This window comes from Zosterops lateralis (assembly GCF_965231275.1).
Source record: "Zosterops lateralis genome assembly, chromosome: 9".
NCBI lineage: Eukaryota > Metazoa > Chordata > Aves > Passeriformes > Zosteropidae > Zosterops > Zosterops lateralis.
Window position 1 is genome coordinate 18738006 of NC_139769.1, and position 22815 is coordinate 18760820.

General features: G+C 40.9%; 1 protein-coding gene across 1 annotated transcript in view; it reads right to left on the reverse strand.

The window, feature by feature from the left end:
• PLPPR5 (phospholipid phosphatase related 5) overlaps window positions 1-22168 on the reverse strand; it is a gene marked incomplete at its 5' end in the record, with an annotated part of 44453 nt that extends 22285 nt beyond the window's left edge. Inside the window, 2 exons of the mRNA XM_083867818.1 lie at window positions 1226-1358; window positions 21938-22168. Coding sequence (XP_083723944.1) covers window positions 1226-1358; window positions 21938-22168 — 364 coding nt within the window. The remainder of the gene's footprint in view (window positions 1-1225; window positions 1359-21937) is intronic.
• Window positions 22169-22815: the final 647 nt, after the last annotated feature.

Genomic DNA, 22815 nt, shown 5'->3' on the forward strand with positions numbered 1-22815 from the left:
GTCAGGTTTTTTCCTTAGCAAAACCAGAGGACCAGGGGTGATTTCTGGGATCCTGACTGGCCAGCAATGTCACACTAATGTTAATTCTTCCCAAGGTGCTAGACTCTGGTGAGCAGCACATTGTACCTGGCCATGCCCCTTCACAGAAGGGCCTTTTAGACAGTCACAAGGGTGTGCACTGCACAACACAGGTGGACACATCACTCTGGGTGACATAATGGGCAGCAACGCCTCATCCACTGAAACATCAGAGAGGCCTTTGTTCACTCCTGCCACCCCTACCAAACTGTTTTTTGCTTCTGCGAAGAAGGAAGGGACCACTTAGTGGGAAGAAAACTCAGGCACTGATTACACAGAGAACTGGAGTGGGAGGAGCTCCTCATCATCACTCCCCACCTTCTCCAGACCTACAAAAGACAGTCTCCTTACCCAGAGCAATCACACTCTGTGAAGGCAGGCACAGTTGTCAGACAAACACTGCAAACAGAGACACAGCTGCACATGCCCTCTCTCCCCCTGAGACTGGGGCACACAGCAGGATTAGCTGCCCCAAGGCTTCATTCCTCCAGCTGTTTCCTTCAGATGCAACCGTGAGAGAGAAGCAAACAGCAGAACTGAGCCCTGCTATGGCATTCCTACATGTATTAAAATGCAACATCTGGAAATGTTCAATACACATTTTGAGTGGTGGGATTTCTCCTTCCATATATATTTAGAACAAACTAAGTAGAAAAGATGACATCTCATATCTACTAAAGTCAATGGGGGAGCTTCAGCCAAAACCAATGCAGCATGGATTTTTTCTGCTAGAGAAACAGTTTTCTGCTAGAGACTATAGTACAATATCCAGGCTAAGAAAGCAGCTAAATGGCTTGGCTTCAAACACACATTTATATCCAAATGTCTTCATCTTTGGGGGGTGTGTGTGTTTACTATCAGCTGTAGATACAAGGATATCAGCTTTCTCCACTTCACCCCACTTCAGGCCTGCTGGTTGTTTTTCCTAGTGGTCCCATTTTTTTCTACTTCTACTGCTGTTTCTGCAACTGTTTTTTAATCCAAACTTCCAAAAAGCTCAATTTGCTACCTAAAAGGAAAACTGCAACTGAGTTACGACTACACGTGAAAATTATATAGTTATCTGAATATTTTCCCCAGGTCAAAATTAATACATAATTGATCACTCTCACCATTGAGAAAATGAAAGCAGTAATTTTGCTCATACCAAGGAATCTGATGGTCCTGCGCACCAGTGGATTTATATAACAACAGTCTCCAGTTAATATTGTTTTCTCTTGGTTTTCAAAATCCTTTGTAGCTAACTGTAGACAAAAGACTGCAGTTTCTCCAACGATAATCTTAGGGGAGGAGAAAAAAAGGGGAGAGAAATAGTGCATCAGATTACAGCAAGTAAAATACACTAATATTACAGAGACAGACATCTCATCTTAAAGAAACAAGACCAAACCAGCACAAAAGACAGTATAAGTGAACCAAGTTCTGTACATTAATCTTCTTATGAGGGAAATATGCCTTATGGCTTGCTTTACCTTATTTGCCTTAAAAGAGAATAAATTATTACAACCAGGATTTGTAGTCAACATAACATAACCTAGTTTGCAGGATGAGGGGAAAGAAGAAGAAATCTATTAGTTCAAGAACAATAGATCGTATAATGCACAAGGATCTGGACCAAAATAAAGGCCTAATCCTGGAAGATGCTGAACATTTCAGTTCCCACATGGCATTCACTGACACTCAGTACTTCGCAGGGTTGAGCTTTAAATTTCGGACTATGGTAGAGAGAAAGGGGGAAAAAAAAATCATAACAGAGATTATTGATGTGAACCTCTGTTCAGATCAGAGGTTTGGTTTGCCAGGAGGTACTTAACAGGGTTTGATTCACATTTTGCTAGCTGAATTTATGAAGTCCAGCTTTAGCTCTGTTCTTCATGCTTGAACAAAGTGTCACCACTGATATTTTAACATTAAGAATGGCCTGTTTCACATTCACTCCACCAAAATAAATAAAGTCCTCATGTCTATCTATCATTCACATTATGGTTGGCAATTGAGAAAAAAATATTTTGGATGTAAAATATCTTCTCTGGCTTATGTATTTACCTGTACAACAAAGCATGACCTTTAATTTATTCACTACAATTATGGATTGAGACTTCATAGCCAAAGCCAAGACTTTAAGCATGTATCTTTCTAAAGCTACAATACTGAAGCTTTATGGCAGGGATAAATGAAAAGCAGAGCAAAATAGTCAAATACTGACCATTGCATTCTAGCTTTCATTCACTGTGGGACTTACAGGCAAGGCCCTTCCACACCTCTATGTGAAAAAGTTAAAGCTTATTGACAAGCACATCACACTTTGATCAACAAAAATGAAGACTACGAAAGTGAAATCTTAAAACTCCACAAATACAAGCAATAATGCCATTAATCTGACTAATTGCTGAGGTTTTTCTAAACATTTGCCCTATCAGGAAAATATAAATCTTTTCATATATCACAATAGGTCTGAACAGTTCTACAAAATAAATAAAATAATCTGTGGGCACTAGCTCACCTGCACATTTTGTTGTCAACAGGAAAGATGCAATTAATGACCTTCCTAGGTTGTTCGTAGATTATGCAGATGTCCTTGGGCAAAATTGTGCATGAAAGTGTTACTTAAAAATAATGTGGTACAAGCAACAAAAATAACTCTGGAGGCAAGTATGTAAAAAGCAAAATTTAATTTGTCACCTAAACAGTCATTATCTTCTACTTTAGATTGGCTTCAGATCCTAGTGGAATTTTTAGATAAAACAGAAATTTCAATACATGAACTACCAAATAACCTCTCTCTACTGTGATGCAAGCAAATTTTCAGTCCAGTGAAGCAGAATTTCCTCATCTATAATTAGCAAATGATCAGTATACATGAAAAATAATTCAACCTTGAATTCAAGATCATCCAAATTATGAGAAGAAGAATTCAACCCAGTGATCCCTGTAACTCTCATGAAAAAATGTACAAAAATATCAGTTTTAATGTGATTTATAAAGATGAGAACAGAAACACTAATATTTTACTGTGAGTCACAGTAATGGTTTCCTTTCCTCTCAAGGACTAGGCAACCTGAAGAGAGTCAGATTCTGCCTTTAATTCTTTCTGCCAAACTCAACAGATTTCAGTAAAATTTTCACAGATTTTGAAACTCCAGGAAAGAGCAGAATTCAGCATAAAGGAAGCATCTGTGAGATACAGGGCTCAACCTTTTGCAAGAACACTAAGAGTGCCAGCAAGCTCAACTCTCCAGCTCTGAGCAGAGACTGAATCTGCTGATCTAAGAATAAAAGTTCTCTTCTTGGCTGGTAGGGAAGCTGGGGTTTACTAAAGAGAGAACTACTTGTTCAGTTACAGGAAAGGAGATCCTCACTTCCAGCAATGTCTTCATTGGCTGCATCTAGATCTTTGCTGCTGCCAACGGTTTTTCCTTGTTACATTTCCTCTCTTTGATGGTGACCTGTATGAAGAAAATCCTCTGTTCTGAGAAGAGCAGCAAGTTCTTAGCTGAACAAGAATACTTTAAGGGTGGGCACGTATGTGCAAAGGTCAGGAGGATGTGGAACTCGGCTAAAGACAAAACTTCTGCTACAGAAGGCCTAGTGCTCCACTGTCAGAAGTAATAAGAGTCATTGAGCACACAAGGCATTCATCTCTATGCTTCTGTGGATTCGCTTCGATAGAATCCTTCTAGAATTTGGCAATAAATACAGGTTCTTTATTTTTCTGTACTGGCAGCTCAGCTGAAGCTGTTCTCCTTCCTCCATCTCTCAGAACAAGCACTGCTCATCTCAATAATCAGCCTATTGATGTTTAAGAAATGGAAGAAAAATCCTTTTCAATCTCAATAAATCCCAGGAGAAATTCCGCTTCCAGTGCAATTCCTTCCCCTTCTTCTCTCCAGCATCACTGGCAATAATCAGCTCTACAGGGCACAGGAAAAGGAGAGCAATATTCCCCCTGCACTTTACAGCAATTTGCATGCCTGGTATATTCCTGGAAGGAGCAATTTCTGTATTCCTGCTGGCACAGGAACCACCCTTACCCCTTCCACTGCATATGCAAGTTGCAACCAGCCAACAAATGACATTTAATTTAACTGAATTATTTGTGTACTTCTTTTATAAGTCTTGGGGCAAAAAGTTTTTTGAATATTCCAGAACTGGCAGTGAAAGATTGCAATGGAGAATCTGAATGTTCTGACAACATAAATGCCTGGACAAAATACATAAGCTCAGGTATATAAATATGATTGCAATGAAAAAGAGAGGATATTAGAAGCATCTTTTACCTTATTCTACCAGGGTCATACTACTTTAGATCACTGTACAAATTTCTCAAAGGTATGAATTATAATTCCTAGCTCACAGATATTTTAACAGTTATTAAAAGCAAGGGAGGCCATCCTTGCCTAAGGCCATCCTTCCATTTTACAGCATGCAAAATATAAGGAAAAGAACAATTTTCATCTGAAGTCTAACAGTACAAAGTGCAGGCTCTCCAGCATCCTGAAGAACATATGTATGAACAACTTGCAGAATACTTAGATAAAAACACAGTGTACATAACAAGGAATAAGTCAAGAATGGTCATTTACTCTTATGGAATCACATAAAAAGATATTAACCCAGCAAAAAATTAAATTACAGAAGTTCTTGGAACTATCCCATGGCAATCATATCCTGTCTGTGATGTGACAATCCATTTGACAGTGAGGAACAGAATTTGAGAGGGGTGGGCTCTAAAATTAATATTTCTTCTTGTTTCACCTCTTAACTCCATAATAATATATTACCTGTTTGATTTTCATGGTATGTTTACACTAGTAATAAGGTTTTTGCATCTATTGCCATCCACCTAATACCTGCCCTTTCCTTGTTTTCTTCTCAGGATTCTTACAACATTTTGCACACATTCCCTACATTGATTCCTTCCTCCCAAGTTAGTCCAGGTTTTTTCTGTATTAGTCATTTTTCTGATTCCAGGCAAGCTGTGCCTAGTTTTAGCACTGCATGTCAATTTAAAAATCTAATTTTTCCTTCCATCCAGTATATTCTTAACTTGGTTCTAAATTCTGCGTTCTTTTCAACTTGAAATGTCAAGCCTGACTCATTCCAAATATTAGAGCTAGAGCAGCTCTGACATTGTTGATTTTCCACTAAACTGACTCCATAAACAAACTTCCCCTACTGTCTCCTTTGGTTTACAGCCAGCTCCTATACAAATAAATGACCTTAAATCTGCACTTCTTAAAATCCTAATGAGGTTTACTTTATGACCTACATTCTCATATATTTCATGTAACTCCCTGTAAAGCCCCAGGACTCAAGTAAGACTTAAATATTCATTTGCATGACAAGATATCTGAGGGTACATGAATATGGTTAAACAAGATAAATCCTTTAATGTAAGGTTGATAATCTCTATTTGGGATTAGAAAAAAAAATCCTGTGTGTACAGTTATAGACTGTTCCAGCTAACACCTACTTTAGGCTACACAAATGTTCAAGAAATATTTCACACAGGCTAGGGAATGTCATAGAATACACGATTCTCTCCCTGCCAATTCTCATGGTTATGCTGTAACTACAGCAACCACTCAGATAGATGAGTAACACTGAAAAGTGGTTCCTGCATTGAAAAAACCACTAAATATTCATCCATGTGCTCAACTCATCAAGTTAAGAAGAATATTTTACAATACTGTGCATTTCTCTTCTGAATTAGTTTCATTCATTGTATTTCTCCCATTTAGGCATGACTTGAACAGTAACCAAGGCTTCCATGAGATCATCTTCAAGAAATAACCTTGGGGGAATGAGCATCTCAGGCAGTGCGTGGCTCTGCTTTTCTCTCTAGAATGACCTTCCTCGTTCTTCCCGATCAGGCAAGAAGGGAAAGTAGGAAATGGAGCTAAAAATCTTGGGAATTATTTAAGTATCTCTAGGAAAATTGTTATCAATTAAATTGCATTGCCTCCCTATTCATTTCACTTATGAGTTCCCACTAAGTGTGGTGCAGATCTCTTCTAAAAATATGGCTTCTGTATGCTTTGTTATTCCTGCTCTTTACCTTGTCTTTTTAACTTTTGAGACCATGGGCTATTCCTGGCCTATTTCCTCTGTAAAAATGCCACCCATGTACCAATGAGCACAGTGGCCTCAGAGTTTGGAAATCCAGCAGCATAAACCTTGGCCTTTAGTGATGCTGAAAGTAAAGCTTTGCTCTCCACTTGAAGCTAAAATTGTTGAGTGAGGTGACAGCCCTGGCAGGAAAAGCAGCAACAGTATTTCCAGCAGTAGCAATTTCAAGCTCATTATGCAGAGCTTTCCCTTGAGGCCATTTTCTTTGTGTTTTTCTTGTTCTCATTGCTTCTTGCTTGCTTAAACTGACAGCAAATGCCCTGGTCAATTTTCAGAGAAGTACATTTTCTATAGTAACAAATGACCACTAGCTTTGCGGAAAATGAAAAAATAAATCCTAGATAAATTCGTGTGGTATTGATTAAATACAAAATATCCCCTCTTGCATTCAGCATGGGACCATACTGCATAGAAGCTTCTAAAGGTCTACAGAAAAGATGTGAAAAGAAAATTGCTTTTCTACAGAAAGATTTTGAAAAAAAATACTCAGTCTTTTTGAGCCTGTAAATTTTGATTTAAAATATGTACTCCCCATATTTTTTTGAGAAAAATACTAAAATTTTATATATTTGGTCATGTCCACTTACAAAAGAAAAATAGCAGTAAAAGATTGCACATCTAATAGTGAAATATTATCTGCTTTACTTACTTCTCTGTAAGGTGGAATATGGCTATACTCTATTAAACAGTAATGTTACTTCTGACAGGAAAAAATATTCTTTATTGCCCTTTCTAATACATTGTAGACATTCTCAGTATGTCCCAATGGTAAAGGCTGCTCCCTTCACAAAGACTTCTCTGGTATTTGAAAGCAAGAGGTACACAATAACCAAGCATTTTTATAAAGCAGGAAGCCAGAAATGAACCAAATGAGAACACAGCCACAGAGATGTGGGCAACTTCATCATTCACTGAATTATCTTCATTCATGACCACATGAGAGGAAAAAAATGAAATATTCTGAAGTATAGAGTCTCTTCAGAACTTCCTTTTTCCTTAACTAAGAACCTGGCCATGTGTGCAAATGGCAGCTCCCCTGGAGCCCATCCGTGGTGTCCAACGGGCAAAGCCCCCGCAGAGCAGCGCCAGGGCTGACACCACGCACTGCCAGAGCACAGTTTGGGTATGTAAAGGTCATTTAGAGAAGCAGTTAGAGACAGCACGGCCCTGCTGTCCCAAGGTGACTAAGAGAAGGCCCTGTGCCATCCCCAGATGGCCAGCCCATGACTGGGGGCACATGAGAGCAAGGCCTTGCAGGGCTGGATGCTCCAGGACTGAGGCGGGCACTGGGCACACACAGCCTAGAGCTGTGCCCGCCCCGCCGGGCTCCCCCTGCGCCCTGAGCAGGGTGAAAAATACTTCATTTTTTTCCTCTCATGTGGTCATGAAGCCTGCTCCACCCGCTGTGTTTGCCACCACAGCTCCTGCCCCGTCTTCTGAGCCTTTCCTACCGCTGGGAGATGAAGAACACACAGCTGCTCTGCCTGCAGCTCTCCAGGCGATCAGGGACGGCCAGGACATGAGGAAAACACGCTCAGGAACGCCAACGTGGCAGCCTGGGGCCAACCAAGTGTCTGGCACCTGGCTCTGAAACTACCTAAATGCTGGCAGTTTTACAATACTGACACAAGTATTCTTGCTGAACATATTGCAAGAGGGAGCAGATAAGAGACATTCATGAAAATTCTTGCCTATGCATCAAGCTTTTCTAATTTTAAAAAATAATACCAAAAAACTAGTGAAAAAAAGTTAATCTAGAGAAAATCACTACCTCTAAAAAAAAACCCTAGGGGAAGAGAGAAAAATTAATTCAAAACTGCCTTCTAAAGACATACATTCACATTTTCAAACTGTGAAGCTACTTTAGGCTCAAATACTCCAGATAAGGTTATCATAGGAAATTCTTAAAGATTTTTGTTCTCATTTTCTTTTTACAAACACCAAGGATGCCATTATGCAAAGTTTCTGAACTGCACACTACACAAACACACACCTCTTTAGGAAAATGAGTTGTTAATATGACCAAATATCAACTGATTTTAGTCTCCTGATCTCTAATGGATACATGAAAAAGGTTGTTGTTAAATATAATTATTTCATGAAGCAGTTTGAAAAAGACTTCTACATCAAAATTTTTCATTTTTCTCAGGCAACCTTTAACGTCAACCTTTAAAATACTGTGGTATTTGTGAAGGAAAAACAAAATGTTTAAAGTTCTATGATCCATCTTCTCTATTAGAAGATGAATTTCATATATGTTCACCTCTGCACTCAGCCGTGTCAAGGAAGTCCTCCACTGGACTTCAAGTGACATGTGGAAAAGACTGCAGTTCTTTATGACCTGGCCTTGGTGAACCCCTTTGTTTCTTCACTGGCCAAGAAAACTGTACATTGTTCTTGGTGAGGCAGACTGGTGTCTTAACCCTTCTGTGCATATTGATAAACACAATACCAATGCATCTGACACCCGTACCAGTGATCATTTCCAACAGCAATGTTACTGCATATTTAAAGCCTTAGGTGATCTATGCAACTGCACTTTTCTATCTAGGATGAACATCCAATTGCAAAATTCAGCATAAACGGTCTTTCATCCCTGTTTGAATAAAATCTGATCACATAAAAGGCATCTCTTAAAGATTCTGGTCACAAAGTAGTGGTTTTACAGTCAGTGTATGACTGTAGCCAACTGTTCTCAGAGGCTCAGAAGGAGGAGAATATCTGTATTTCTCACTTTTCCCACTGTCTTACTTCAAGCTCACTTCTACTCAAGGCCAGAGAACATTTTGCAGATACATTATCCCTGAAATCAGTTCAAGGAAAGCCACTTTCACTGAATTGCCACTGCCATCAAACGACAGAAAATGGAGGACTAAACACTGGAACAGTGTAAGAACCCTGTGTTTTAAAAAAGTGATGAGAAAAACATGCCGTACATAAGATTATTATCTGTAAGATTCCACAAAAATTGTTTTCTGGATTTTTGTGGCAAAATATGTATGTCTACAAAACATACACACAACTGGTTTATTACTTATGTTTATTATTATCATCTAGTATTTGATTCATAATGATAAATTTAAGTAGAAAGCTCAATAAAATAATTCTAAGCTTTTTATTAAAAATGACCTTCAAAATAAAATAGCTCTCTTTGTAATCATGTAAGTAGCTCCACTCGTACTAATAATGGCCTCTGTATGAGCACCTTTCTTTCCATTACCTTAGGCTACAGTATAATTGCCAATAAATGAAATACATTAAGGTTATTAACTTTTTCCAGTTGAAATCAAAGGTAGCAACCCCACTAACTTCAACAGGAGCTGGATTCGCTGTGAAAACTGTGGCACTCTAGGTTAGGAGCAATACCTCATCTAAAGTCCAGAAATAGGTCTTAGCTATGAATACTGTCCCAAGGAAATAATAAAACAAAACTAGGAAGACAATCCAATTTTACAGGGAAGCAGTACCAAATATTTGAGAAAGAGGTTTAATAGGTCAGATAAATCAGAAAGACAAGTCAAAAAATGCAATGCCCATTCCTGAACATATTAACTTGTAAGTCATTCTTCTAATATACCTTATGTCTTTACACTGTAAGCATTACTGCAAAGAATCCAGGTGTCATTCAAAATGAGTTTAAAACACTTTAAAAAGCCAATGCATGGAGGCATTTGGTCTAAAACTGCAACTTATTCTGAGCTGTCTCACATTATGTTACTTGTACATAATACGCGTATCCAACGTAAAACCAGCAGTAAAACTACACAGTAACAAACCGTGTCAGTATTAATCCTCACTTCCAGTGCCTCTGAGAACCAGGAAACAAATGACCAAATAAAAGCTTTCAAGTAGAGAAAAGCAGAGACTGCACCTTGTACTGACACTTGAGTAACACAGTCAAAGAGAATGACTCTACAGAAGTTAACTTTTCAAGCTTCACTGACCAGGCAGACTCATGATGCTGTTCTCAGAAAGGTCACTTGAGATGGTCAGGGAGAAAGAATCCAAAAGAAAAGAGGTCAGAAGTGCCTCTTCTAGCCTCACCTCAAAAAACTGGAAAGGCCAGATACAAAACAATATGTGACCATTGCTCCAGCATCTCCTCCCTCAGACTTGAAAGCTGCAATTTCAGTGTGCCATTGTTTCTCCTAAACAATGTTACTACAATAAATTAAGATACTGTTTATTAGAAACAGAATTGTAATGAAGTCATACAGGTGGGCTTAGAGGCCTTTTTATGAGCACCAGAAGCTTTAATAATTACTTACCTCTGCTCTTAACAATGCAATGGGAATGAGTAAGCTTTTTCACAAAACATTGCACAGCAGTAGCATATCCTATTTATCTTTATTTGCCAAATACACAAGTAAGTAGACCTTTTCAATGATGATACTGTATATTCTGTAGATCAAATATGGTGGATTTTCTTTATGGTGGGTTTTTCTCTATGGTGGGTTTTCTGCAAATATGATTTGCACCACTTTTGTCACTCTTTCAACTTTGCTACACAATGTCTATTTTACTGCTCCTGCCACAAATCCAGATGGCTGCAGATGTGCAGCTGGCAACACTATGTTGTCTGACCCTGTTTAGAAGTTTACACAATGCAGTGCTTGAATTAAGAGGAAGTCCCAAGTGCCCTCATTGGCACAGCAGCCAATGAGCTGAAACAGGAGTAGCAAGAGTGGGAAATTTCAGCAAAAATTTCCTAGTACAGGAAATGCCTACAAGACAGAGGGGAGATTGTATACTTTGCTGTGAAGACAGCAGAGCATAAAAACAGCTCTTTAAGACATGCAATGGTATTCTGAAATCTAATTGCAAAGTCTATTGGCTGAAGTAAGCCCAGCTACTCTTCTTCAATATGTGACTGTATCTCTTTCCACTCATAAAATAGTGCATAATGATTTACCCTAACAAGGATCATCTCCTTTGCACAGATCTGTAAAATAATAGCAAATATGCTGCTGGCTTTATCAAATATCTTGAAAAAAAGCTCAAGTGGCGAGAGAAGTGTTTTAAGGATGAATGAGTCTATTTAAAATTTTTAGATCTTGTGAAGCTCTGACACTGACTGTCTTCAAGGCAGACTTTATAATAGCTGGTTTTTGGTCTTCTCTGTGAAGACAAAAAAGGATATTATATAAAATACACACTGTTATGTAAATGTACAAAGACAAGTTTTTAGCCAGTCTTGGATGCAATCTCATTATTGAAACAATTTAAATTACTACAAAGAGAAGCTCAAAGTGTGCTGCAATGAAAGCTGCTTGCACACATTCAATGATGATAATTTAAGTATTCGGTGTAAATGAATCCATTCTTTGAGGCATTACATTTTTGCCATTGGTATTCAAGGTTAAAAGTACATGTGAACTAAACTAGGGATACAAGTCAACCACGTAAACATGACTTCTTCTGGCAACACATTGGGCATACGCATTGCATATGCAAACATATTTAGGTTTTTAAAGAAATAGTCTCTGCTTGATGATTTCCATCTACTCCAAATCATACAACAATCACAATCAATTCAGAAAGAAAAAAAAAAAAATGAGTAAAACTGCAGTACTGACTATTAAAATTAATGTGGCTCTAGAAAAAGATTCTATCAGCACCAAACTCATGCACACACAGCACTCCACCTCAGGAAAGCCTTGATTTCAAACAGCACTGAAGCATGTGATTAAACTCCATCAATAGCAAGATAATTCATTAACAGTACCAATCTAGCTCTGGTATAACTGTTCATACACAAATCTCCTGGTGCTTTACAGAGAAGCCTAATTTCACAACCACCATTTGACAGCTAGGCATTAACAGCTCCGTGTCCATCCCGCTTGAGTGGGCAGATCCCCTCACCAAGGCAAAGCCTGACAGACTCACAGCCCAGCTCTGTACATTCATTCTGCCAGCTGCAGATGTCCCCAAACCACTCACATGGCCCAAGGTCAATCTGCCTATAAATCTCATCTGCCTTTGCTAAATGCTCTGGAAAGAGTCCCCGTGACCGACTGGAGCGCTGACTTCAGTCAAGCGTGAGCACTTGGCAGAGGGGCCCATCCTAACAGCTGGAATGTCCCCACACCATCCACATGGGACACACTTATGGCCCACAGTCTAATGCAGCACAAGCTCTCCAGTCCTCCCCTGGGCTCTCAGATGCTCACACTCATGTCTGTGCACTCTGAATGTGCAATGGCAGCAGCCTCAGGCCTGGCCTTATGACAGAGCCCTGATATACCCCAACAGGGCCAAGGATGCTCCTCACAGGAACAGGAAAAGCAGAAACTGAGCAGTGGAGAGGCTCTGGATATCAGGCTCAATCTATGCAAGTATGATCAAAGTACTATTAAGTATGTGCTGAAGCTTGGGCATGCCCACACATGGCTCTGCACAGAGCTGAACTCATGCACCGACCTGCATTTGGTAGGTCAGGCACCAGCCAGGAGCTGCTGCACCTTGGGAGGTCCCCCCTTCTCAGCAGAGCCCTGCTATGGACAGCCTGTGCACCCAACTGTAAAACCAAAAAAATAACACATCTGGGCTGAGTCTTGATTAAAGCAGGTCAAGCTCAAATACTTCACCTCATGCTCCCCCACAGGCTGCAAGTCCATGTTGTTGGCTACTGCAGCTCAGCTGACCCGTGATTAAGAAATCTGTAAGCAGAATTAATTCAGTCATGTCTGAGCCCTAAATTGCTACAGACAGGTCACTGAAATCCCTACTATTACACAAAATAACCCCACTGGGAAGCTGAGTTCCACTTACTGATTCTAATAATCAATACTTGATTTATAAAGAGCCAAACTATACATGTATTGAATAAATTCTCATAATATTAAAGTTTGAATGATAAAAAAATAAAATATATGACTGATTCTTTTCAGAGACAGCATGAAATCTACCAAACTAAAACAACAGGTATTTCAATATGCTATATAGAGAAAGACAAAAATAAAACCTGAATAGCAAAATACTGTTAGACTGACTTCTGTTCTTGGTAGCTGTGTTATTCTTAACTATTATTTAGAAAACTAAAAATTCTGAGTGCCTTCATACATAGTCTTTAATCTGACATAGATGAGAGGTAAGAAGTAATAACGGCAGAAAAAGAAAAACAAATTTTTTAAAACATTTTTAAAACTGTGTTTATAACTGGCTGTACATTAACAAGTGCATATGGTTAATGAAATTTTCATATAAATACATAATGTATGATAATTCAACAATGGCTATTCATGATACATTTACACAATACACACAGAACTATAGATAACTGTACGTTGTCCAGACTGGCTACCAGAAGAGGAACCCACAACCCAAGTTTTCATACTATATAACCAGGAAGGTTTTTTATGGTTCCTCATACCCCAGGAAGTGGCATCCAGAATTAGGAGTCAGTTTTGAATATACACTGAACAATTTTTTACACTAATAGCAGATTCTAAAATGCCTTAATATATACAGTAATTTTTCTACTGCAGACTCCTTAGCACTTTACATTGAAAATAAATATTTTCTGATCTACAGGTAAATAGAAGTGATCCTAGCAAAGGCATTTTGTCCATCAGAGATAGCAAGTCCTAGAACTTCTGCTTTGCTAGTCACCATCCAACACCATGTTCACTGTACTATGTGCACATACAAAGGACTTTGCTCTCAATAGACATTCCTCCTTAAAACAGTATGTCTCAAGTACAACTTTTGTGTGCCAGAGATATGGTATATCCACTTCAGCTGGACTTTTAACTTGCAATCTACGGGATTACAACACCTTTGCTAAATAAAAACCACGTGTGATGAAAGCTGGGCCATCATGCACTTCAGTGTATCTGAGAGATGCTGCAAGAGCATATAAAGCTTTTTAAACATCACTCTGCTTTTAAGGCTGAAAAACACTAAAGCTACTTATTATTCTACTTTGGCTGTCATTTATTATGCATCATATGGACACCCATCTCCTCAATCCTGCATGATGTACAATGAGCAAGAACTGTTTCATTGAAAAACTGATTATTACTTCAAGCCTACTATTTTAGATTACAAACAACTGCACAGATTCCTTAATCGTGCAGGATTAGTTGGATTAACAATTTCTCACTTTAACATAAGTGCATCGTTTGTAGGACAGGCAGGCATTCAGCTGTTGCAAACAGAACCCTGCCTGCCTTGTTCACATCTGCTTGCCACTTTACTTCCAGAGAGCCCATCAAAGGATGAAGCATATGGCCTCGATATTGTAAGTGTTTATAAATCACAGGCATACTAAGCACAGCAGAAATACATTCAAGTGGAAGTACAAACATAACTTCGGCAGGCACCGTTCCTGTAAGCCATCACACCACTACAGGAAGACAGATAGATAAAGAAGAATTCCCAAGAAAACACACAGCGGTTCTGAATTTTTAATTGTTTCTCCTGGTTATAGCTCTGTTGGATTAGTGGTTTAATGCTAAGATAAAACCTGCATCAGACTATCAAATCATGTATTTGTCTTGCTATGTGTCCCAACAGGCCAATACTGACATCTGGTACACAAAGTTACTGCAGACCTAACAGTGTGATTTGGTTTTTTTTTTTTCTTTTAAGTAAATTTGCAAAGCAATTATCCAGTCATAAAGGAAGATCATGAAATAAACCGGCCCTTAGCTTTAAGCTTCTGAATTCCAGAAAAGGGCATTCCTCCTCCCAAAAAAGAAGGCTTCCTGAAGTCCCCAGCACTTCCATATTTAAAAAATAAAATTTAAAAAAAAAGCAGTAAGTTTTATATCTTTCCTACAAATATGTGGGAATGGAAGTAGAAACCTATAAAGTAAAGAAGTTGCAGCTGTGCACACAGGTTGAAACAGAGCTATGATGACAGTGACCAAATGAGTCCTGCAAGAACAATGGGATCAGAGAGTAAACAAAGTATTCTGGCAACTCCTTAGTTGCGTAAAGTTTAACAGCTGAAAAATGCACCAGCAAGAGAAAGGCACATAAAGCTAGAAAGCTTTCGCTTCTTGACATATATCATATTTCAATAATACTGGAATCATTTTCTTTGATTAGCTAATTAGTTTCTCAAATAAAACCACTTCCGTTTGATTTCAGAGGCTGCTTAGTCTACCCAGTTCACAAGCCAGGATGTAAAACTTTAATCTTCTGTTGCTTCATCACCATCTTATCAAAAACAGCATCACGAGACGTTCAAAGATCATAATAAAAGTTCTCTGTTCTCAGAAAAAGTGCACTAGGATAGACTGCATACCTTGCTGGGCAATTCCTTAACCTTCTCAATAGGTTGTAAATAGAACTGAAAACTTGAATACCTTGCTACATATCCTTGGGATTTTTTGCCCTGTAACACAGCTGCTGGCAATTGTTCATCCTTGCATTATTTATCAAGCTTCCTTGATTCTTTTCTGGCAGAAATGACAAAACACTTTAATCTTCTTCAGGATGCACAGAGGTCACTTCTTGTTCAAGTAGCAGACCAAGAGAAAAGTCTGTTCAATTCTTAAAATCACAAGATGGCCTCAGATGGAAAGGACCCTTAAAGATAAACTGGTTCCCAGTCCTGCAACCAGGCTGCTCAAAGCCCCATCCAACCTCACCTTGAACAATTTTAGGGATGAGGAATCCACAGTTTTCCTGGGCAACCTGTTCCAGAGTCAAGCATCCTCATAGTGAAGAGTTTCCTCCTAATGTTCATTCTAAATCCACACCCTTTCACCCTTGTCCTATGAGCCCTTGCAAAAAAGCCCCTCTCCAGTTTTCCTGTAGGCCCCTTTATGTAGTGGAAGGTGTTCTAAGGTCCTTCCAAAGCCTTCTCTTCTCCAGGCTAAAAAATCTCAGCTCTCACCCTGTGTTCACAAGAGACATGCTTCAGCCCCTTGATCTCCTTTGTGATCCTTGTCTGGACTCACCCCAGCAGGTCCACATTATTCTAATTCTGGGGCCCCAGAGCTGGATGCAGTACTCCAGGGGGCTCTCACAAAACCAGAATGTCCCTGTGCTTTAGTTTTTTCCAATACACTCAAGGCATCTATAGAAGCCAAAGTGACTCGGTACCAGCCACAAAGTAGAAAAAGAATCAGTCTGAAGTAGATTGAAGGAACACTTGTGAAGGCTTTTTCTGACTAAGGTGAGGAATGAAGAAACAGCTCAGGCATTAGACACAGCAAATTCACAGAAAACATCTTCAGGACTTTAATTCTAGATTATGCTTTTCCTCACACTATATCAGACAACTAAGTATTTTGATGTCCCAGATGGCACAATCTAGAACCTTTCTCACGTACAGCACTAAGTTACACACTAATAGAATAGTTTCAGTGAACTACTCAGGTTAACTAAAAGCTTCTCTGCCAGGAGCATTTTGAGAACTCAGCCTGATAAAATTTGATCAGTCCCTGATGCCACAGCACATAGAATCATAGATGTCAGAAGGAAAATAGGTACTAGCAGGCTCAGAAAGGAAGACTGAGATGGGAGGTGTCCAGGCACATCAGCTAGATCTCTGTGCTGGAATCAAGTGCTGCATCTCCTTAAGGTCTGCATATTCAACTGCTCTTGAGCTACTCAGCAGCAAAGACAGTGAAGAAAAAAACGAGACCTAGGAAGACTGTGCAGATACTTCTAAAGATAGCTCCTCTTTTTCAATTTTCACAGAATGATCTTACTTTTTCTTAAGCATCAGAGAACAGTAAATTTGATACAAGAACAATGATACTGGATCTTTCACTTCACAGTCTTTCTTTTGCCAGGACTCAAAATTTCTTCCTCAAAGGAAAAAGTTACTGACTAAAGCTAAGCTCAAGGCAAAATGTCTGATTTTTGATATCCATTCCTTGTAAATGGCAAATATTTTTTCAGTGATGACATTAAAAGCACTATCCTAAAACAAATTAGTCTTTAATTGGTTTGCAAGGAAAATACAAATATGCTAGGAACTCACACAGGCAAATAGAAGTGTATATTTTATAGATAAGTACTGTAATCATATATTTGTTACTTGGAAATAAAAACAAGTATTTTTAAATAAAAACAACATTTGCATAATAAAACTGTTTACATATCTTAATTAAAATGTGTCAGTATCTCCTCCTGGCTTTTATATGACAGTCATCATACATCGTAGCTCCAATATATTAAATTTTATACCACTTATTGTTTAAACAATTGTGCATTTTAAGTAATCCATATTAGCATGTGCAATCACTAAAAGAATCCTTGAGTGCACTTCACAGTATCAGAAAGAGGTCAGAATTAATAACATCTACCAGAAAGAAATAATGCACAACTGATCACTCCACAGATTCTGAAAACATGAGACACTAGCCTCACCATTCTAGAAATCATTTCTACTGGAAACTAAAGGATTAGACTGACGTGTATTTCCCAAGCTACATCTGTCATAACAAGTTTAAAAAAGCAACCAGCCCACTGAGCAAGAACTGGCACTTTGGGAAATGGCTTAAATAGCTCTGAGCCCTCAACTAGCAGTTCTATGCTTATTAAATATTTGAATAGATTCAAATCAGGAACCTATGTCACCTTCACATTTGACTTTAAGATTAAAAAAAAAACCAAAAAACAAAACAAAACAAAACAAAACAAAACAAATATATATATAAACCATGTATTGAGAATTCCTCAGTATACCAGAGATTTCAGGCTATTAGTGCTATGGACAGTAAAAGGGTAGGAGCACAGCCAGCAGTACTCTTCCAAACCTGAGTCACAAAGGGGAAAAAGGGAGCCCACAGGGGCACTGCCTCTGCTCAAGTCTCAGTCTTCCCTCAAAGAATATCATACTTAGGGCTTTTCCACTCTTCTGATTGCAATTTCTACCTCATCTACATTTTTTATAAGATTTTACTGCTTGTGTGCCTAATGCTCCTTATGCAAACACATCTGTTCATTAAAATCACTACTTTATCTGTGCCTAAAAGTATGACTTAGGGGACTTTCAACAAATAAAAGTCTAACATTGGAAGGCATCATATATTTTACTATATGTTAAGCTGCAGTTGTTTTCAGCACTTCTATAAAAGCAGACTAAACAAAAGCAACTGGTTGGGCCCTCAAAATTCTCCAGTGGAAGAACTCATAAAGTATATATTTGACATACAAGAAACAGTGCCTACACCCTTTAGAGATAATCCACAGAAAACCAACATCATAATGTATCTTCATTTCATGGAACCTACATAAAGGGAAACCAGTTGGAAAAATAGAAAGAAGCAGCTCTTCTCATCCTACAGAAAGATTTCTGGATTCTTCTACAGGTTTCTTACAATTGCTGCAACACCTGTGAATCATAGAATGGTTTGGTTTGGAAAGGACCTTCAAGCTCATCTAGTTCCATCTACCCACCATGGGCACGGACACCTTCCATACACCAGGCTGCTCAAAGCCCATCCAGCCTGGCCTTGAACACTGCCAGGGATGGGGCATCCACAGCTTCTCCAGGAAACTCTGAAGTTGCAGGGTCTTTAAGCAGAGACACCTTAGCAGACAATAAATTTGTTACAGCCAAAATGAATAGCATAATTTGACTCCTAAGTAGATCCTACACAACCTATGAGATATTTAGAATAGTTCAGTTGGGAGAGACCTACAATAATCACCTAGTCCAGCTGCCCACCAAGTCAGGGCTGACCAAATATTTGGTAAATGCACAGTAATTACTTGACCAAAGACTGTAGATATACAAATCCAGTAAGTCCCAAGTACAGAGCATGAAATTTCTTTCCTTCAGTCACAGTTTCCCTTTCCCATATCAGAGCACTTGACTCAAAGATAAAAATTACAAAAAAACCAAACAAAGAAAGAAAACCCCCAATAACAACAAAAAACCAAACCCAACAAAAACCCAACAAAACAAAACAAGCAAACCAATCCCCCCTCAAAAAACCCAAACAAAGAAGCCAAAACTCCATCCAAAAGTCAAGCATTCCAGTAGAGCAAGCAGTCTCTGCTTCTGCCCTGGGACTGCACTTCTCAGATCACGCTCCTGAGCACCTGTGCCTTGCCTTGCCAGGCAGCTGCATCTGTCCCTGGATGGCACGGGGGCAGATGGGCTGAGGAAGCAGACTGACTCAGGAATGAAAGCCTGGCAGCAGTGCTGCAGCAGGGCTGGAGGAATGTATGAGCAGGAAGCAGTGCTTTAAAGAACTAACCAGAAAATTTCCAGGATGAACACAGTGCTCACAGTACATCCCTGTCAAATGACACAGGTAGTTATTTAGGTCTCAGCACAGGCAGGCTGCTGCCCTGTGAGCAGACACTCAGCTCAGTTCCATGGGCTGACACACAGGGCTGCTGCAGCACCTCTCTTGTGGCACAGGGGTTTTGGCCAGGGGTGAGGCCATGTGTCAGCCTCACAGCAGCCACAGAACCACTGCTGATGAGAGGTTCATCAAGACAGGTGCTGCTACTGCTACTTCACCTCTTTCATTTTCTACTAGCAGCCATGTAGAAAGGAAAATCTAGATAAACTCCTTTTTTTATGATTTTTGAGCAACTTCATTCAAACTCAATGCAATGGAGCCATTAACTGAGTCACATTAAGAGAACCTGGCTTATCTTGAAGCACTCTATGGCTCCAATTTAACAAGCCTCATCACTCAAAACTCAAATGCTGTGAACACCAAGGTAAAGATTCTGTTGCTCTACCTGAAAACTCCAGAAAGAGGATTAATCCCATATACCAAACAAGCAGGGGAACAAAAAAAAACCCAAAAAAAAAAAAAAAAGGAGTTTTTTAAAAAAACCTCATAAATCATACTATTTAATATCCTGTGTTCAAGGACAATACTTTCACCACTTCCTTTAATGAAAAGAACAAGCAAAGGCAATGTACGTGTCCTGCACAACTGAGTAAGAGCCATCCCAGGTAAACACTAAGTCCAAGAGAATTGTCCAAGGCAAATCAGAACAAAACTCTATGCAAAACCTGAAAAATCCATCAATTTAATAAAGTTAATTATTGGACTTAATGCTGTTGAATTCATGGGACTCCCTGGAGCTGAATTTTTGTTTAATAAAATGAAATAAAAATACTTTTTAAAAAGTGAAACACAAGCACCTGCAATGTGGTTTTCCATACCCTGACATCCCAAAGCATGTAATCTGCCCAAACAACTGGTGACTGGGAGATGAAACAAAATTAAGTATAATTAAATTCTATTATTAGCTTTTTAGCAAGGATAATTACAAGATTATGCCAACCCATAATGTCATGGAGACTTCTCTGACGTAACCATCTAGCACCCAGGAAATGAATGGAAACTACCAATCCATCTTGCTGACACATATTAGGAAAAGGAGATGCTCAACATGAACATCTGACATAATCTTTAGAACTTCCTGAGGCAAACAAAAGAAACAGAATTAAAAGCAAAACAAACTTCATATGCTAACAACAGAAAATCATTATCAAAAAAAACTTCATAAAAATCCCCTTTATGAATCTCAACAGTATTTAGAGGGTCAAAAGAACAAACAGGTAAATAAAGTGGTCAAGTAATTGATGTTCAAGTCAAAAGAACCAAACAAAGCCAAAATGCTACATAACAGGTTTTGCCAAATGAAGAGGTTTAATACCTTGGGTGAAAAAAAATAAAATTAAAAAGAGAACCAAGTCTCAATACTAAGGCTGATCCTGACCATAAGGTTTGATGTTTGATACCATCTGAGATCTCATGATGCTACAAAAGCAGAAATTGTATCTGGGATTACCATAGCACTACCCTGATGAGGCTTTCTCTACTCCTATTTTGTTACATTTTCCAGAAAAATAATTATTGTGATAAAAAAATAATTGCTAGCTTAAAAGGCCTCTTCTCACTGCATTTTTTAATTATTCTAATGCTTCCAGTTAATTAAAATCAACTCTTTACAAGGGTTTTCTGTATGTGTAACTGTGCATCTATATATAATCTATCCCCAGCAGTCAAACGTTCCCCTGCAGGTCTTTGCTCAGCATGGTCAGGGGTCACTGAACGGTGCTGATGCCCCCGTTATCTGACAACACACAGAGTACCTTCAATCTCACTGCTTTTCCAAAAAGCTTTCTCCTAGCTGCTTTCCAAAAAAGATCCCCGAAGAAAATCGATTAAATAAATCACTTTTTAGACACACCTGTTTAAACCTGACTGATGGAAGATGATGCTCGATTAGAGGCAGAGGCTTGGTTGGCACATACATCACTAACTGTGACACACGGAGACAACTAAACCGAGTGAACCCGCACCCCGCTCCTCGCACGTTCCAGCTGACTTAGACAACAAAACTGACAGAGCGGTTTTCTAATTAGCACCGGGTGACACATCAGTAAGTGGTCCCTAAAATCCGAGTTTTCCTCAGGTTGCCCATCTATCCGCAAGCGACGCGCGTTTCGATAAGGAAAAGATAAATTTTTTACCAAAAGGAGTCGCACGGGGCTGGAAATACAGGCACCGGCAGTTACATAAACCCGTGCTAAAAATACCCTTGCGAGGCGCGGTGGGCACGGCGGGGCCGGGGCCGGGGCCGGGAGCGCGGGGCGTCCCCCCGCCGGGCCCGACTGCAGCCCGACCGCTCCGGCCCCGCTCCGGCCCCGCTCCGGCCCCGCTCCGGCCCCGCTCCGCTCCGGCCCCGCTCCGGCCCCGCTCCGGCCCCGCTCCCGGGACCTGCAGCCCGCCCCGCGGCCCGCCCGGCCCGGCGAGTCCCGGAGCGCGGCACGGCCGGCCCTGCTTACCACCAGCACGGGCACGCCTGCGGTCAGCGAGTAGAGCAGCACGGGCGGCACGGCGCTGCGGTCCTCCGGGCCCGGGTAGGGCTTTCGGTACGCGCCCTCGTAGCAGAAGAAGCCTTGCACGTTGACGGTGAAGGTGTCGGTGTACTCGAAGTAATAAGCCAGCATCACGGTCCCTGCCATGATCACCATCTGGAAGTAAAGCATGCTGGTGAGCGGAGAGGGCACTGGCATGTACGTGGGCTCCGGCAGCCCCTGTGCCCGGCGGCGCTCCGCCCGCTCCCCGCCGGCATCCACCGCGGGCGGGGCGGCTCAGCGGCGGCCGGGAGCGCGGGCGGGCCGGGCAGGGCCGGGCAGGGCAGGGCAGGGCAGGGCAGGGCGGGCCGGGGGCACGGCGGGGCAGGGCAGGGCAGGGCAGGGCAGGGCAGGGCAGGGCAGGGCAGCGGGGCCCGGCCCGCCGCTCGGCAGCGGCTCCAGCGCGGGCACCGGCTCGTGCGGCGGGCGGGCGGAGCCAGGCGGGGACAGGGGCGGCCCCTCCCCGCCCCGCCCCGGGCCCGCGGGGAAGGGAACTGCTCGACCCCGGCCGTGGTTAGTACGGGAACCCTCCCCGCTTTCCCCCGGCCGCCGTGGTCCCCCTCTGCCCGGACACACGCACCTGCACCGCGGGCGGGCGCGGGGCCGGCAGCTCCCGCCGTGCCCTCCCCTCCCCTCCCGGAGCCCGCGGGACGCGGCCCCGACACCGCCACAGCCACAGCCACAGCCACAGCCACAGCCACAGCCCGGCCGGCCCGGGCGGGCACAGACCGCCACTGCTGCCCGCGCTGGGAAACACTTCCACATGGAATCACAGCATCGCTTAGTTTAGAAAGGACCTCTGGGAT